Below are 18561 nucleotides of genomic sequence, written 5' to 3'. Positions count from 1 at the left end.
AAGGCAAAAATGGAATGATTCATCCCCCCTGCAAAAGCTTTAGCCTAATCCTTTGGGCCCAGAGAACAGCTTCTACTCAAGATTTTATAGCCATTCAAACTTTTTTAGTGTTCACTCTTACTATTCCTCTTCTCCACATAACTATCTGATGGCTGCACAGATCTCACTGAAGTCTGACTCTGGCAAAACCTTCGAGCAAAATTAACTTTTCTGACATACTAATACTAAAAGAATGTTGCAAAACTTCTGAAGATGCATAATGTTCTAAGGACAATATCTAGAGGCTCTAAATGCAGTTTGAAGACAACCTTTTTACATGCTACATTTGCACAACAAAAGAGTCATATTCCAATCTGAGAGGACTTCCCAGCTTAAGGAAATACAAGATTTAGTAGGTAACTCAAATAAATAGAGATGTTAGAAAAATGAACAATCTGCTCTTTTGCTTATTTTTCCCTGGGCTAGGCTCAGTTTCTACATAGAAGATAATCTGGGGGCTCATTTGTGTGACTCCAGTTCTACTTGGTTTTGGTCAGTAGTGGTCACCTCAACTACCTGAAATCTGTTCTTACACATTCCTTCTTGTGCAGGTCTAGGAAACTGGGGCATGAACTCAGCATCTCAAACAAGTTTCCAGTTCCACCTGCAGCCCCTCCTGAGTATATCTCCTTCGACCTCCACCCCATTTTGGATTTCTTCATTAGTATAATTCCTCCTCTCCTCCAAGAATGGCTGTTTTATTGAGCTTATTTTTGGACTCCAAAGGTTCTGCCAGGAAAGAGAGAGATGATGGTTTCCTTTGATGCAGACCTGATATTACAGCACTCGCTGGTGAAGTGTAGGGAATGCATTTGAGTGATATTTGATCTTCTGACTAGTTCTTATGATTCACTTTTTTATATGGTTTATATACACTCTACGTGCATTCAGACAGTCCCACATCAAGGATTCATCTCAGGATATGGCAGTGTTTTAAAACTAGCCAGTGTTATCCTTCAGCTCCCGAAAAATGCACAAGGCTACACCTTACAGAGCCTAAAAAAAAACCCAACAAGCCAAACAAACGAGAAAAACAAAACAAAAAGCCCAGTGACTACAAGAACAGGCAGAAACTTCAGCTCCATTTTCACTCCCCTTCATCTGCTCAAAAACCCTCGCTGCAGGGGTTGTCATGGTGATGCAGGTTTGACCTCTCACTTTTTACTCTTCCAGGAGCTAAAAAGGTAAAAATGAGCCATTCTGTCTCAAATAAAAATCAACCTCCCTTTGTCAAAGGACACCAAATCACTTTTTCCCCTTTGTCAAACCTGAATGTTTCCATAGGTGACAAAGAAATTAATAAATAACTGGTACCGGGCACTGAGGAGCATCCATAGGTTCAGTGGGATGCATTAGTGGCTGTGGCAGCTGGGGCTCAGCAGGAGGCGTCCATGCCCAGGTTTCCTCGTAGTCACAAGGTGCCACATCCCACATTTCCACGTCGCTGTCTCCGGGTGTCTCTGCGGGCAGCTCCTTGCTCAGCCGGTTTGCCGTGAGGTTCATGTTTGTGGTAGCTCTAGGGCAGAAAATTCAAACTATTGATTGCACTGTGTAGCAGCCTCATAAGGCATTATTAACAGTCTGCTATAAGCAAGGCCAGAAAAGGTAAAATTATTTATTTTTATTAATATTTTTGAGAGCTGGGCTTTGGCAAACCTGCTGTTTGGCCTGGTTGGCAGCAAAGTTAAGGCGTCATCTCCCTGCCCCTGGATGAAGCTGGTAACACATGTGCAGGTGCTTGTGTCCGTCTGAGGGGGTTGCCTAATTTATTAGGGCAGAGCCCTTGTCTGGACTATGAGCTGAAGTAATCTCCTTCTGTCGATTACTTTTGAATCTAAGTCCTCTGCTTTGATAACCAAATCCTTCCCTACTTGCTCATTTCCCCCCTCCAGTCTGTCCTCCCACCACTTTCAAACAGTGCCAGGGTAGCGTGACACATGAAACCAGCATGACTTCATATCAAATATTCAGGTTAACAGCAAGCTGGCCTTGAATGAAGCATTTGAAGAACCTCTGATGCAAATTCCCCAATGCTTAGTATGGCTCCATCAAACCTCTTCCTGCAAAAGTCTCACCCGGTTCTCACTTAAGGGAGAGCTACTGAATTTATTTGAAAGAATTGGAAAAAAAGTAAGGCTTATATATAAACACACGCACACACCCCTTTTTTTTGTGTATGTGTGTGTATTTATATATGCTTTATATGCATAAAGCGTCAGCTTTAAAATCCTACTAAACTGCAACTGAAGTCTGGAGTCATCTAAAGTTCAAATGTTTCCTGTGAATTTGATGTTAAAGTTTCGAGAACCAGTGTTTCTGGACCCATGAACCACTGTAGGTGGTCCTCCTGGCACCAGACAACAGGAGTTCAGCTCATATCCAAACACCATTATCCTCAGACCAGGGACCATCTCTCTGGAGACCCTTCATTCACACATCCTTGCTTCTATTTTTCTCTCCTTACAGAAGAGGCTTTAGTGAAACAGATTCGACACACAAGGTCTGGTTGATCTTTCCCTCACCTCATATGCACTTGCCAACCCCCCCAGTCATACTCTGATGTCTGGGCAAGTTCCCTCAAAGGTTTTATGCATGAACCCCTGAGCCATTTCAGCAGAATGAAGGAACTTCTGCTTCCCACATGCTTCAGGAGCCCGACTGTGCTGAACACCAAATTGCTCCGCATCCAAGACTATCTCTCAGTCCCAGCCACAGGACCACATTGACCTTCTAGACCTTCACTTCTGCTCTTTTGCAAACCAGAAATACTTATTGTGGCACCAGATGCTCCTACTTGTCCACAATCTCTATTACTAACTTCAAGTTTTTTAAGAGCTGAAGAATATGGGCAAACCCCCGCCATGACCCACCTTTCTCCTACCTTTGCCAACCTCCCTCGTGTGTGCAGATCTTTCTCTCCTCATCACACATAGCAGCAGCCCGGGATTTCCTCGCCATAGGTCTCATGCTGCACCCTTTCGCTCGTGTCTGGAGAATAAGACAGATTTTTCCCTTCGAAGCCAAAAACTCCAACTCCAGCAGTGACCATAACTACAAAAGTCACCATGACCTCTTAATTCATTCAGAGGAGTCACGTCATGAAGGGACACAGCAGATTGCTTCTTGATCTCAGCTAGCAGACCACTGATGCCCTGAGTTATGAAGACAGATGGCATTAATGCCCATACTTCAAGAGTATCTTGTGGAAGGGCATTCCACAGGTTAATTATACCTGTAAAGCTTTTTCTTTTACAACATTAGAGCCCAGTGAGTCTGGTTTGCCCTTATAAAAGATGGTTGTCATATTACGTGCAAACCATTTCTCTAGCACAGATAGGCATTTTTAAAGATTAAGCTTCACAGGGAAAAAAAAAAATCATCTCAGACATACACCTTTGTCTTAATTTCAGCTATAGCAGAGGTAGATCCAGCTCTGTTTAGACTTACTTTGGGGATCGAGGATGAGAGGGATTGACGTATATAGTGACCTAATCCCATTGTTTTCATATTGTAATGCACTAGAAATAAGATAGCGGAGGGATATTAGAAAGGTGCTAACTTCTGTATATTTATGATCCTAGGCTAAGCCCTGAAACGCAAATTAAAAGAACTTCCCCACCACCATCACTTTCTCTCTCTCTCCCCCTCTGTTATCCTGCATTTTCCACAGCCTGAAAGATGTAAGCCATTAGATAAATAACTGTCAGTGGAATGCTATAGCTGCAATGTAAACTATGAAGACTAAATCCATACAAAAAAAAAAAATCCCCCAGAGAAAAGTTTCTCTTTTCACATTTAAATGTAGTAATCATCAGCTATTCCTGTTTACAGGGCATTAAAATACATGCTGTTTCCTAAGTCCTGATGCAGCTCTAACTGGACTCAAGCTTGGAGCAAAAATAGAACGTATTTTAGAATGTGGTATAATGTAAAACTGTCGTCTAAATATCTCTGTTCCTTACTAGGTCTCTCTAGGGCTTTCTTGAGAGAATCCTGTGCCTTCTTTACAGCGTCATCATTTATGTCTTTGTTTATTAGTGGAATGAACTTGTCAGTAATTGTCTTCCCACCAGCCAGCCCTTGTCCCAGCTCCCTACGTACTGATCTCTCCAGCTTCAGTCGGACACAATGGGAAACACTCCTGCCAAAGTCACTTCAACATCAGCCATTCAGCCCACTGCAGGGCAAGGAGGTCACTCCTGGAGCCTCACCGGTGGCCTCCTGAGTCCCAAGGTCTCCATCAGGGCTAGGGAACAGCAACCAGGTTTGTGGTGGTCATGTCCGCTGGCTCTGCTCTCCAGAAGTGGCACTGCTGAGATGGAAGGAAAATTGGAAAGTAGGTGATGTGCAGGCAGGGTGCCCTGAACATACCCACGGACCCGACCCAGCCGTGGTGCTGGAGAAGGTGTCCCAAGACAGACAGACACTGGAGAAGGTGTCTGATGGCATTCCCAGGAGAGACAGACACTGTGTGCCTTTGCAGAGCAAACTCCTGCAGGTTTATGGGGCTACAAGGAGCTGGGTGTGCTGCGTGTTGAAGCAGCTTTAACACTGAAAACGTTGAGATATGAGGATGGTTGTCAAATGCAAGGACTCACCTTTTGCTTTCACCACTCTCATTCAGCAGTTTAACCCATACGCTGCCTGGACACATCCTGCAGATGCTCCATCCTTCAAAAAGGACAAAGTTTATTTCCTCCTGATATTTTGCTTTTAACTCACAGCTCCTGCTTTCAATGCTGCGAGGACACACAAGTCTTTCTTTGAGTTCTGCTGGAGATTTCTGCGATTTTTTAGGCAAACCACTTAGGATCTGGCCAGCTGGGGAAATTAGAGGCTAATAAACTCTTGCATAAAGTTGCAGCGGATTAGCTGCTCAGCGCGAATCTTCTGCTCTCCTCCGAGGGGATTCACCGTGCGAACGACTGGCTGCGGGTTCAGAAGTTGCCACGTGTCAGCTGATCCATGGTAACTGTCTGTCCATGGCAAATGTGAGATAATTTAAGGGAGTTTAATCCTTTTTCTTTGCCAGTCCACATGATGAGTTTGTGCAGGCTGGTTAGTACACAGTAAATTCACACCGTAATTTACTGTGTACTAATTTCCCCAAGCTTTTAATTTCACAGTGTCTCAGTTTCCTCATCTGTAGAAGAGAGATAATAAATACTTTCCTTTCTGACAGGAGTACTCAAGATCCTTCAGCAGTAAACATAAAAACAACCATTTAAAAATAGTTACTTACAGAAACTTAATTTTCGGTGTAAGCAGTTATTTGTGACTGATCTGATACTACAGCAGCATGAGACTAGCAGTGGAAGCAAATAAAATTGGAGAAGTAAATAATCCTACTAACGTGAAAAATAACTAGGATGCTGACCACAATAATATTTATGTGCAACTGCAATTGCAAACATTTTTAAACTTTCTGTTTTAATCCACCTGTGATTCCTTTTAAAGGGAATGAAACTAAAATTATGCGTTTGCCATAAAGATGAACTGGACTGATTTCTTTAAAAAGAAACAACATATAACAGGAAGGCCAGAGCCTTGTATTTCTTGGGAGGCTCTAAACTTTTTTTCACCAAGTGATGCATGATCAGACCCAGAAGACAGTGTGGTTCTTATTTCAGAGTTTTCTAGACTGTAATAGCCTAAGGGTATGTGCTATAAACTGGAGGAATTGGAGGAGACCCGTTTTTAAGAGGAACATGGTTAGGTTTCTGTTTCTGACTGGAATGTTTGTTTTAAACTTTTCTTCCAGGGGAACATTTCAAAACTATTCACAGTTTCAATGATGGCTCTATTTACATTGTAATCCCAGTCCCTGAGAACTGTCTTTTTCTTTCTAGTACAGCTAAGACATCAAGAAAGGAAAATTTGCCTTTAAAAACTATTCTTCATGCTGAAATTATGAGCATAGTATTAAAACCTAAAGACTGTTGAGGTCTGGAAGCAAAAGGAAAATCAAGAACTTTTTTCATTAGTACTCATATACTGGATATTCCAATTAAAATATAAAAAGGAAACATGTGAAACTTTTGTATATGGATATAAGACACTTTTTTTTCCCTCGCAACTGCTGAAGAAACTTTTAGATCCACTCCTGCTCTACTAACAAAGCAGTTTAAATTGAAAAGCTTTCAATTTCTTCCTTTTTTTTTTTTTTTTTTTTTTTTTTTTTAAATTCTTCAGGTATTTCTAAGTGATATTTCGCATAGGCAAAGAACAGTTAATTTCGATCATCGCTTGCCTCCTTGAGAGTGTTACACCACGGTGCAATGTCGCTTCTCTCTGTATCGTGGTACTTAACTGCCCTCCTCTGGATGTGAGAGGCAAAGACAGGGTTTCATTTCAACTGGAAAAAATCACTGCAAAAATAAGCAGCATAAACTGGGATGTACTTTGCTTATTTTATCTGTTCTCTTGCATCTCTCCAGCACAGACTTCCCCGAGGTTCGCGCCATCAGGGTTAATAGTTCTGAGAAAATACTAATTCCAAGAAAATAATTTTCACTGTATCTTGGCCAAGTGACCGTAATGATGAGTATTCTTTAGCCACAGTTTTTAAATCAAATAATTCTCAGTAGCAATATGAAGAGACTAATTCTGTGAAGAGGAAAGGAGAGAAGGAAAACTATGTTTTGGGGGAGAAGTAGTATGGTCTAATCCAGTTTAGGACAAGTTATAAGCTTTAGAGCACGGGCTCTTACACTAGAAAGCACACAGGAATCTCCTTTAATGTGCTTATGTAAGGGCTAATTTCTCAAAAGCCACTGATTTAGAAAATAAAAAAAGCATCTAAGAACTGACTGCTATAGCCACAGCAGCAGCAGAAAATAGGCTGGCTCCAGTCAAAGATCTTGTCCATTTGCCTGACATTTTGATGCCTCAGCTGACTTGAATTAGGAGAGAATAACTTGGAAGATTTTTCAGTCCATCCAGCCCCAAGTTAATCGAGTCCTCTGAAGCAGTGACTTATATTGCTTCAGCCCATGCAGGGAGCTCCTGGTTATGTTCTTGATGGCTTTATTAGAAACACAGTGGTGGAGCTGTGCAATATAAAAACCATCCAGGGGCGAGCTGCAACACCTGACCTCCTCCTGCAAGTAACAGAAATATTTGGGTGCGAGGGGAGAAAAGAAAAGAAATAGCCAAGAGCGCTTCAGCATTCCTGGTACCTCACGTCAGGGTGTCCTTGCCCCCAGAGACACCCGCCTCCCATGCAACACATGTTGGAGTGAACTTGTGCTCCTCAGAAAATGGGACGACACACTTTCCCATGCAGGCGTGTGAGGACGCTTTCCCTCCGATTTCTGCGGCTCAGAGCTGAAAGCTTCTGTGTTCAATATGGTTTAAGATCTCCAGTGTCTTGAGATTTAGATTTTTCACTTCTGGTGAGGCTCTGGGTGGTTGGGATGCAGGGCTCGCATTTGATTGTTGCTCTCCATCACATTCAAGGAAAACAGGGCTGGAAAGTTGGGTAGAAATGTCTTTCAATGCCACCCCTTCTGCAAGAGCCTGACTTCTGCTTTCCTAAATTTCTGCAAATGTGTCTATAGACACATGGTGGGAATTTTGGGGTTCTCTCACGCAGGGACAGGAGCTGGACTCGATGAACCTTGTGGGTTCCTTCCAACTCAGGAATTTCTATGATTCTATGAAAAGCCACAGTCCTTGCGTAGACAAAACCCTGCCAGCTTGAAGGCTTAGTTTGCCTTGCTAAAGACTGCAGGATTTGACCTTTGGAAGCTCGTGCTAAGTCCATGCAGTTTTGATTTTGAGTTTAAGCTTTGGCCTGGAATAACAATGACTGTGAGGGAAGCAATAGGTTATGAGCTGGGTGAAACGATACCTGCTTCTTGCCAGAAAGACTAACTGTATTCAAGCAACTTCTGTCCTCATTTTCCTTTAAATAAATATATAAAGATGTTCAAACTTCCCATCTGAGCTGCAATAATGAAAATAATGTGTGCATTAATTTGTACGGGGGTCAGTGAGTCTCCTCAGCTCAACGGTTTTCAAACAGAGTGCGTAGTAAGCCCATAAAACATTTATTTTTCATAATTTATGAAGCATTACATATTGTGAGTCCACAATGCCAGCTGACGTAATATGCAATAAATTTTAAATAACAAAACATTTCTCATGTATTTTCCTCCTGATGTGACAATGTGGGACATAAATTTAAAAGAAAGTTGCCTTAGAAGACAAAAGCAAGGCAAAAGAAAAGAATGCTCTTAAATCAATAAATACTCATATTCCACCAATCATTTTTTGAGCCATTCCCCCACTCATGGCTGTGGCTCTGATGTTTTTTGAGGCCTCTCGCTACCCTTGCTTCAAAGGCTGCTGGGGTGGGTCACCCGTGTCCCCCCACGAGCGTGGGTCTGGTGGCGATGCCAGCGCAGATCCCTGTCCACTGCCTGTCTCTCCTCGGCCGGCCATGGGGAGCAAAAAATGGATACTGCGTCAAGGTGATTTTGCTCCGTAACAATTACCAACCCTCTGTCCTGGGCCAGGAGGAGTAGCAGTGACAGCCTTTACGCTTTTGAAGAGAACTTTCTGATGCTAATTTAGTAGGCATGCAAATATGTAATTGCAGGATTGTAACACAGAGCATTGCAGAAAACACTAAAAACTCACCTCTGTGGCTATGAAAGCCAGTTGATAAATTCTTATATTACAGAAGACACCTTATGGACTGAAGTTTGAAACTCTCAGCATCTGTAAAATTGCCAAGTGACTTCTACCAAGCAGCCAGGACCTGGTGCTCAGCACTATCTGGTTTCATTTGGTCTTGTTTTGTTCAATTCAGTGCACCAAAGCAACGTCTGCTTTGAGAAAAAGCTGCAAACCAAGGAAGGGAAAAAATGTGTAAGTTATTTGAATGCATGATGCAGAACAGGAGTGAAGGGCAGAACAGGGTAAAGCAGTTCAGAGGTTTTGCCAAGTGTGAGTACTCTGGTTGCCCTGTGGTTTATAAATAAACACAAAAATATTTATAGATAGTGGAAAGAATATTTTGCAGTGAAAGAATGAACTTTCTTTTAAATTTCAGCTTTTGGATCTTGATTAAACTTTACACCAGAAGCCCAAATGGGAGAAAAAAAAAATAATAATCATGTGAACAATTCCCATCAGGAATGATGTGATGTTCAGTATGTTGGAAGCCGATTTTCCCAGGAAAGACACAGCATGTCCCCCACAGCCTGTGTGCAGGGACTTCTAGAGACAGAACAGCTGGAGCTGGCCCTTCCCCTCGCTGATTGCAAGAAGTCTGGCTTTGCACAAAAAACCATTGGTTTCAGCGGCCACAGAAGGTTTGGGTTGATCTAGCAAGAGGAACGTGTATGGAAAAGAGAGCAGAAGAGAATGGCTTGTCCCAAGGGTAAAATTAAGCTTTTGTACAACACACCCCAGGGTGAGGTGTCCTTAGCTGAGCAGCCCTGACTGCAAAACTATTCCAAGAGTGCAGTGGTGGGGGATGCTGGGCACATTATGAATCCCACCCCTGCCCCGCTTTCCAACACTATTCCTATACCCCTATCCTGCTCACTTGGACTTAGGTATGGATCCAGCCTCAACACAAAGTTCTGCATTAGCCCTAGGCAGGACAATGAGATTTAGTTGTTCTGCCCTCCCTCTCTCCAAGCAGCAGATACTTCAGGCAATCAGACGAAATGTTGTCAGAAGTAAAAAGCTCCTTGCCTCCTCTCTGCCCTTTAATAAAACCACAGGAGACAAGACATATTTAATCCCTACTGGAAAGATATGTACAGCAAACTGATTAGATAGAGCAGGAACCAGTCTGACCCCAGCATCTGAAACACTGTCTACCTTTCTCCAGACAGGATGAGGACCACAAGCCAGGGAAGTCTTACTGTGAAAAGCTACTCAGAAGTGTTTGTTTTTCTCATCTCCAAATCAAGACAAGTTTCTCAACTCCTTGTAGGAGGCCTGGTTCTGTAACTCATAAATGGAAATAAGTGAGTGTCTTTCCCCCCACCCATGTCGTCTTCTCCACATACTGTTTTCTGCCTTCAGGGTATCTGTTCTATACTTCCAAAAAACCCAGCTGGTTATTTCACTGTAACACACTTACCAGAACTGTAAGATCATAGAGAAAAACATTTGAAAAGGACCTCCGGGTGTTTCTAGGCCAACCTCCTGCTTCTTGAAGCTGTATTAACATCAACACCAGATCAGATTTGGGATGGTTTTGTGTAGATAATCCCTGAAGGTCACCAAGGAGAGAAATCCCACCACTTCCCTCAATGGCAAGTCCTAGTGTTGTACTCCACTCCAAGTAAAGACATTTAATTGTAGTTTTAAACATAAGACATGAAAGTAGTCTTGAAGTGGAACAGTCATACTTAGTAGCTAAACATGGTACAGCAACAGACTTGGAGAAATAGTCTGGTGGGTGTTTCATATCTTGCTATTTTCCTATCTAATAATAGGTGTTGGACACTAAGTCTCAGCCAGGACAGACATTTCTCCACAGACTAATCTTCAGTGCATTTTAATGTATAGCTCATCAAAGGCTTCCTTTATAAGCAGTGCTTTGGTCATTGAATTTCTGCTTTACACATATAAAAATAAATTATTATCATCTGAAAGTCAACCCTGATTTAAATTACATATATGAGACAAATCCCCTCCCAACCCGTTCATTTTGTCAACTAGAGATGCTACTTAGGTTAGACCTGCCTCAGAAGAAGCTATCTGCCCTAAGCAGTGACTAACCAGGGCTTTCTGTTTTAATAGTCGATTCAAAATAGTTGACAATGAGGTATAGTCCTAAGATGGGACTCATAAATACCATGGACATGCACTGTCTTTAAGTCCGATTTCGGTGTCATTCACCCCAAATACACTCACCTTCCCTTTGATTACACAGGGCTTTTGGCATTTTTGCAGACTCTTCTCAAAGGCAGCTGCTGAAATCCAGGGAAGTGATTCTGTAGAAGCCCTTCCAAAGTCTTTCACTCAGCAAACATTATAATGATCAGGAAATTATACATTTGAATATATTCCTTACAGTTCTGTACTTCATTTAAAACATTTCACCTGCTTTTATTTTTTTCCTTTATTTTTTCCCAGTCATTACACAACATCTGAAAGATAAAAGAGGGAAATCATTTTGTTACTTTAAATACTTATCTCAGGCTCTCATTTTTACTACATCAAATACATGCACTGTGCTAAAAATGCACAAGGGAAAAAATCCCAGGGATGTAGCTAAGAGATTGTGAGAAGAAAAAACAGAAAACAACAACAGCAGATCATAGAAGAAGAAGTGTCTGAAAAATGAGAAACAACAAAAAAAGGACAGAGCTATAGCATGGTAGAAGAAAAAAATAAATATACCACATAATTTATTGCAGGGAGAGTTCTGAAGAAAATGTCTTGTGAAATAAATATAATGCTCATGAGGACAAGAGATCTCATTCATATCCAATCTGTCTTGTGTAAAGAACTAGGCAATAATGTTCAAGTAAGTGAGTCACTGCAAGATCTCCCAGTTCGACTGAAGATTGCTCAATAGAAATAATAACAAGCCACAGAAAAGAGACAGTGTAAGTACAGGTGGGAAAGGGATACAAACTCAGAGCAATAAGTACATACAAAGTACCGAGATTGCTGTACAAAGTAAAGGCATGATATGTGTCCTTCTGTATCTTACAGATGACTTTTCCTCCATGCGTCTCTGTGTCAGTGCAGGTCTGCTGCAGTGCCCAGGATGACAGCATCCCTCTGCGCTGGAGACGGCACAGATATAGACAAGCTGGATAAAAGGTGACTTATTTATGGATCCGGAGCCAGGGCTTTCTCAGTAAAGGACATTTGACTCCATAATCTCCTCCTCATAGTGAACCATGAAGGTCCAAGTCCCAAGAAATATCAGGTGCTCTTTGATGCCACCACCAGCCTGTTGGCAGAGAAGCAGAGGATCTCATGACAAGCAGATCGAGGAGGTGATAGCTCAGGACTTTTGTGCTTAGGTAAATCAGAATTATGTATATTTGCCGTGCAATAGCTCCACCTGACTCCATGGATAATCTTTAGCATGTCTCCATGTGGTCTTCTATAGGTAGGCTGAGGGAATTTGAAGCCATGGCCAAGCAGGGCTGGGGCAACCATTGCAGTGTAAACATCTATTAGTCACATCAGGAGAGCTCTGGACCAATGCAACCTTGGGAGAAACTGGCTTGGACAGCACAAAAGCAGCATCCCACAGACCCAAGGCTGTCCATGCTGGCACAGGAACCTGGGTTGGACCTGCCCTCGGTGACAACTGAGGCCATGGTCACACCATCCACTCTCAAACCAGCACTGACTGCCTGGCAGCGTGGCCGGGTTCAGGCTGCCGACATGCCGGAGCTCTCGCATGGTGCCTACAGAAGGTGTCTTGGCACCTTGTGCAGTCAGAGGAGAAAAACAAGGCATCTTCAGCGAGTGATTCATTGCTCTCTAAAATCTGAGCCTTGTGGGAACATTTCAAGATACACCCGTTCATTTCCTCCCAAAATGCAGCAATACTTGCTTTTTTTTTTTTTTTTTTTTTTTTTTTTTTCATTAACTGCTTCTCTCCTTGCAGGCCCCTCAAAAAAAATTGAAGGAAAAAAAAGAAGAAGGAATTGGTGTAAAGCTGCTCTGGTCATGGGTTTCCAGTTTTGGCAGGGGTGAGGTGGGAAAGGAGGGGGGATGAACAGGATGGCAGATGATGCATCTGAAGGGAGCTCTTTCCAGCCCAGGATCACAGGTCTAGAGCAGAATCTCCTTGTGACTGCTGTGTTCAACTGCTATAAATGTTTGCATAGCCAGGCTACAATGCAGCAGGATGACTGTTTTGTCTGTTCTTGCTTCCTCCTCTTCCTCAGTTGCTGGAGGGAAGACAGTGGCAGAAGTAATGCAAAAACCAACTGTGAGGAGAGGGCAGGGAGGATGGAGGGGATGGGATGGGATCACGAGGGACGGGACATCAACCTGCAGCTCTCTGACATCTGCAGGAAAACCATCGTCACCCTCAGCAAAGTAAAAATCCTGCTGAAGGATGTGTCCCAGCTCTGGCTGCTGGGTGGTCCAGCACGTCCAGGAACTCCCAGTAGGAGACTGAGTTGTACACTTAAAGACTAAGAATTTCTGATAATCCAAACTGTTTTGAGAAAAAAAGGTTATTGATGTGTATTTGGAAGAATGTCCTCTTGTCTACACAGCTCTACATTTTTCAGTCTAAATTTGGAGTTTTGGCTACTCTGATTTTTTCAGGGCACGACGCGTGGGTGGGTATTTTTTGTACAGGGTAATGTATATCTAAAGTGATACAGATTGTTGCTAGAGTGAGAAAGATGTTACAGTGTCAGAATTGTGAGGAGAACAAAAATATGCATTTTAAAGACTAAGAAATAGAGAACAACATGACCACCTAAGTGACTGACCAAGGTTAGATCATGGGTCAGTCATGGAGGCAGGTGGGAAACTTGCTTCTGTGCTCCAAGTCACAACGCTTGTGCCTTGGATTTCACTAGTTGCAGAAAAAAAACTCATCAAAAAGGATCCTGGGGGGGAGAAAAAAAATAAAGCAATGTGTTCCCTTTTCATGAACGTAACTCTGTAAGATCTCCTGTTCTGTTCTTCAGCAAGGGATACATTCCTGTGCTCTGTACACAAACTTTGGCTGGTCTTTTAAATTCCAAATATTAGGGTATATACCTCCAGTTGGTGTATTTTGTAATATCTCAGTTGAAGTCAATGGAAATATGAAAGCCTACACAATAATTAAGGAATTACCTCAAGACATTAACCATATCAGTCTGACTCTTGAAATCATGGAATTAAATGAGAGAGAGGAAAGCATTTACAATTTCTTCATATAAAAGACATGTTTCAGACTTCTACTCATACCAAAAATCTAACACCACTTCATATGAGTGACATGAACGCAGGCTGAAGAACCAAATAACACAGCAGAAAAGGAAAAAAAAAAAATAGCATTCCTTTTTAACATCCTGATTTCTTTTCAGACCAACTCCATGCTTTCAGAGAGTTCTGTGATGACAATACAAACAGTAGCTCATTTCTCAATCAAATTCCACCCACATCAGTGTGTCACACTTGTGCCTGATGAGCAGGAACCGGGTGGTGATGGGGTGTTATATACCCAGGGGCATGGAGACACACAAAAACACAGGTACTGCCAGCCCCTCTTCAAGATTTCTTGTCTCTACTCTTGCCCTAGATATAGGGCTGGACCAGCAGAAAAACAGGTTGCCAGCCACTTTGTACCAATACCACAATCTTTTAAACCTTCAGAGGCAAAGATTTAGATACTTCCATATTTAATGATACTTTCTGATATGTCACTGAAATAGACCCAGTAACTGTGACGATTTCTGGCTTGACAGGAGGTAAACTGAGGCTGACTGACCTGATCTGCCTGCAGTGCAACTTCTGGGGCTGAGCTCCGAGTCCCTCTCCCCTCTCACAGCCACTGCTCTGCTCTTTTTTCCGGGAATAATTACCACATCAGTAACAATGAGAAGATTTTATTTGACTGAGAGGCTTCTCTAAGTGCCCAGCTTGCAGGTTACATCTCACCTGCAGGAACTTAAAGGCTATATGGACATTTGATTTCATGATTCATTTAAAGCGATACGAAATGCTGCTTTGAAGCCCCCCCTCCCCGTTCCCCCTTCACATGCGATGACTGCACAGTGAGTGGAATTATACTCAGCATGTCACACTCCAGTGGACAGAGATGGTTTGTAAAAGCTGATAAGCCTTGTTAGCGTTTGCAACTTTGTATGAACTTCAGTGATAAATACTGCTTTCGTGAAATGCCAAATACTGCTGGAATGTTGGCGTGAGCACGACAGAGATTACAGCTAATGTGGGAGCACGTAGGTACACTGTGCAGTAAATTAGAGTCATGATATGCATCCTCTTTCTGTGAAAAATGTTGGGTTTTGAGCCAGGGGTATTTCCTATAGCACAGTCCACAAGGATCTAATAGAGCTAACAACCTGGATTTAAATTAATGAAGCGAGAATGGTGTGATGAGGATCCTGTATGACTAAGGAGGGAAGTGATCATCAATATTTGCTCCTGGTTCTTACTCAGGCTTTACCTGCTCTGATGAGGATGGGTGTTTATGGACACAGCTAGCCAATGGCTAATGACTAGAGAGACTCATTTTCCCTTGATTTTAACAATGAAATGACAAGCCCAGTGACTAACAAACTTTCAAATTATCTTCCTTTTTTTTTTTTTTTCCCCTAACTGATCAAAAGGAATTTCAGAATAATGTCCTGCATGCAGATCAAAGCAAAGTTTGATGTTCTAAAGTGCTAAACTTCTCTGCTTTGACCTGCACGATTGAGATGAAGGAGAATTTTGTCTTTAGTAATTAACATGACAAATAACTGTGAACGGGGAACTTGCTGTTCTGAATGACAGCGTTGTCTTCTGCTTCAGGGTAGAGAAACCCAGGGCCAGGATCCTGGGGACCTATCCCTTGCTTCCACCTGACTTTTTAACAGGTTTGAAAATCTCTGCCTCTCACCTGATGGAGACAAGAACAGAGGCTGGTCTCCTGCAAGAGCACAGCACCTCCAAATGCGTGCCTGCTACATCCTGCAAGATATTGCAGGGGGAAGAGTTGATTGCTCAGAAAAAGAATAATCACCAGTGGCTAGATTAAAGGTATTTCATGTGCACTGCCTTTCATGCTGACAGTTCTGCTATAATCATTCCCAGCACACTACTCTGCCTCTGTCGGTACTCATCTGTTGCCAATTGCCTTGTAGTTACTTTGTGAGCGTGTTAGTTGGGGACTCTTCTTTTGTTCTTTGTTTTTACAGTCCTCAAACACAAGGGATCCTATGACTGGGATCCTGAATGCTTTGAGACACCTAGTAAATGATTGTTAGCATTCAAACACTATTCAAAACTATGCAAGAAGATAACTGATATTAGCTAATTGCTATTGAGTGGCTTTCATGCAATAGACCATGGAGGGTTTGCTTTGTTTTCTCGTGGGTTGTTGTTTGCTTGTTTTGGTTTTTAGCTACAGAATGGAAATGCATTGTGTTTAATCAGCAACTTGATAGTAGATGGCTTCAGCAGAGATTCCTAAAATTTACCAAGCCACAGAAACAGACTGAATTGGGTTAAGCTATATTATCACTGTGTAGGGGTACTTGTACTGCTGGCTATGCTACATCCATTCTATGCAAGGCATTTGTGTCTTCAGACATATCATTTTGGCTTTGCCTCCCAGATCAGTGTTATTTACAGAAGATACTCTGCACAAATGCAGGAAACCCCATTTCATTTGTCTTCCCTTTCTGCTGGCCACAGCCTGGTGGAAAGCAAGCAGCTCCGAAAATCCTGCCCTAAGTTGCTGGTAGCAAAAGCATCTGTCTGGTTGTGTAGGATGAGAGCAGAATCCTCTCTGCCTTTCCCCAATTAAAGCTTCATCACCGGTACTTAGATAACAATGCAATAGAAAAACACTGAAAGCTGCTCTCGCTGGTAACCGACGTGACCTCCGAGCTCAAAAGACCCAGAGCCCTGTTCTTCTCCCACTATTCCCCTATAGCCTCACCCACAGTGCCCATCAAACAATCACTCACAAACCCCATCTGTCAACACAGGGTCTGCAGTTCACGGAATCTGCCCGACCGTGGTGTTGTATTACCGAGACTCTCTGTAAACAGAGGTACTTTGAATGACTTGTCGTCTCTTACAAATTGCATGGGAAGAATGAAGGCTACGGGACTGAGTGACATAATTGTAAGACAAAAATTACAAAGGCTCTTCTTTCACTTATCCTGGCAGTCTTAGAACTAAGCTAGACTTTCACACGCAGCACCAGGGCTGATCAAAGCTGCCTTGTAAAGCCTTTTTTCTCACTTATTTGCTAGACATCCTTGATGCTAGACAAATTTACATCAGGGTTACTTTATACATCACAGTCCTGTATACTGTGATGTCCAAGTATTCCCCCTCCAGTGAAAGTTATCAATCTTGAAATTTAGTGTCAAGCTTGAAAAAAATGCAAATTCTTAACGTTCTATTTTGTGTTGTGTTTTTACTCTGTTTTGGTTTTACGTCTTCTCACTTTAACGTCCTCCACCCTTTTTCTTCATCCCATCCTTTACATAAAAGTAAGAGTACCTTGAGGATCACATGTCTGAAGATCTTGGGGAAAATCTTCACTCTCACTTTCCGTCCAGCCAGTCACATCCTCTTGAAGTAGCTCTTCTGTATCTCAGTCCTGTCCCTGGGAAGCAAAGGTCACTGTTAGACTAAGTGTCCAGATGTCAGAACAAAGGGACCACATTTGTTTAATGGAGTATGGAGTCCAGAGAGAGATTTGGGGTCTACTGATACTTCCCATGGGTCGTATGTTCCATGTATTTGTCATGTTTTCACCTAAACAACACAGAGTCCAGCTAGATGCCACCGTGTTGGGTGGCGGATAACTGTGTGTAACTAATGATAAAAGCAAGCAGAACACAGTAATGTTCCCAAAAAATTGTGCTGGCTTTTCAGTGGTGCTTTTTGTGGCCCCATGTGTAATTCCATAACAACTTTTTTTTTGCTCACATGAAAAAAATACGAGACTTGTGTAAAGTAGAAATCAGCACCACCAAGGGCTTAATTATATAATGAAACATTCTCAAAGCCCTCACATTAGCTCACTGATGCTTAGTGGAAAAGGCATTACCTAGCAACAGTCACTAACAAATTGCAGGAAAAATAATAGAGATTATATGCTACATCACTCTACAGAGTCAAAACTGGTAGCAGGATGTGTTTGCCCTTTCATTTCATGCAGAAAAATCGATTCTTTACAGGTGTGAAGGTGTAAGGGATGCACTTCAGGAAAAAACAAGCCTGTTGATCTCTCATTAAAAAGTTGTCTGTAAAAGAAGCCCAAAGGTAGAGTGAGACATGTTAATCTGGTCAGAGAAAGCAGACTACAGTGACAGCATGAGAAAAACAACCTCTTTTAAAATTTTTTTATCCTCAGAGAAATTGCTTCTCATATGTAATTCATTTTTAAGTGCTTCATTAGCAGGATGAACCTATTTTTTAAGCGCTGACCAAGAGTAATGGCTTGAGATCCTCAACACCAATGTCCATGTAACTCAGACAAGTTACTTATATCAAGGTATTCAGCTGTATATTGAGCACCAAGCTTTGGCAGATGTTGCTCTGTATTTTGTTTCCATTCTAGTTCTGTGCATTACAGTGGCAAAAACTCTTAGAAAGTGCAGTAGAAAGGACCGCATTGATATATGTGAGACAGAGTTATTAGAACCAGCCCCACATTGCAAATGCAGCTCGCAAAGACAGAGCTGGGTTTTATTCTGAATTATGCTTTGTTAACAAGTTGTTAACTAAGTTCTCACTCCAGAATATTTAGAGCCAGCTAAATAATATGTGTCAAATCATTGATCTGACAAGTTTCACAACTTTTTTTTTTCACTTTAAATTTCAAATATCTATTCA

General features: G+C 42.1%; 1 protein-coding gene across 1 annotated transcript in view; it reads right to left on the bottom strand.

The window, feature by feature from the left end:
- Positions 1-18149, bottom strand: part of LOC110356571 (uncharacterized) — a 40501-nt gene extending 22352 nt beyond the window's left edge. Inside the window, exons 1-8 of the mRNA XM_065076654.1 lie at positions 17221-18149; positions 11726-11971; positions 10921-11156; positions 8683-8886; positions 4638-5182; positions 4251-4351; positions 2921-3027; positions 1354-1555 (exon numbers count right to left, since the gene is read on the bottom strand). Of these exons, the coding sequence (XP_064932726.1) occupies positions 1354-1555; positions 2921-3027; positions 4251-4351; positions 4638-4659 (432 nt within the window). The 5' untranslated portion in view covers positions 4660-5182; positions 8683-8886; positions 10921-11156; positions 11726-11971; positions 17221-18149. The remainder of the gene's footprint in view (positions 1-1353; positions 1556-2920; positions 3028-4250; positions 4352-4637; positions 5183-8682; positions 8887-10920; positions 11157-11725; positions 11972-17220) is intronic.
- Between the last annotated feature and the right edge of the window lie 412 nt (positions 18150-18561).

The sequence above is a fragment of the Columba livia genome, chromosome 11 (assembly GCF_036013475.1).
Source record: "Columba livia isolate bColLiv1 breed racing homer chromosome 11, bColLiv1.pat.W.v2, whole genome shotgun sequence".
NCBI lineage: Eukaryota > Metazoa > Chordata > Aves > Columbiformes > Columbidae > Columba > Columba livia.
Note: the sequence above shows the minus strand (reverse complement) of the source record. Positions and strands in the feature narration are given on the sequence as shown.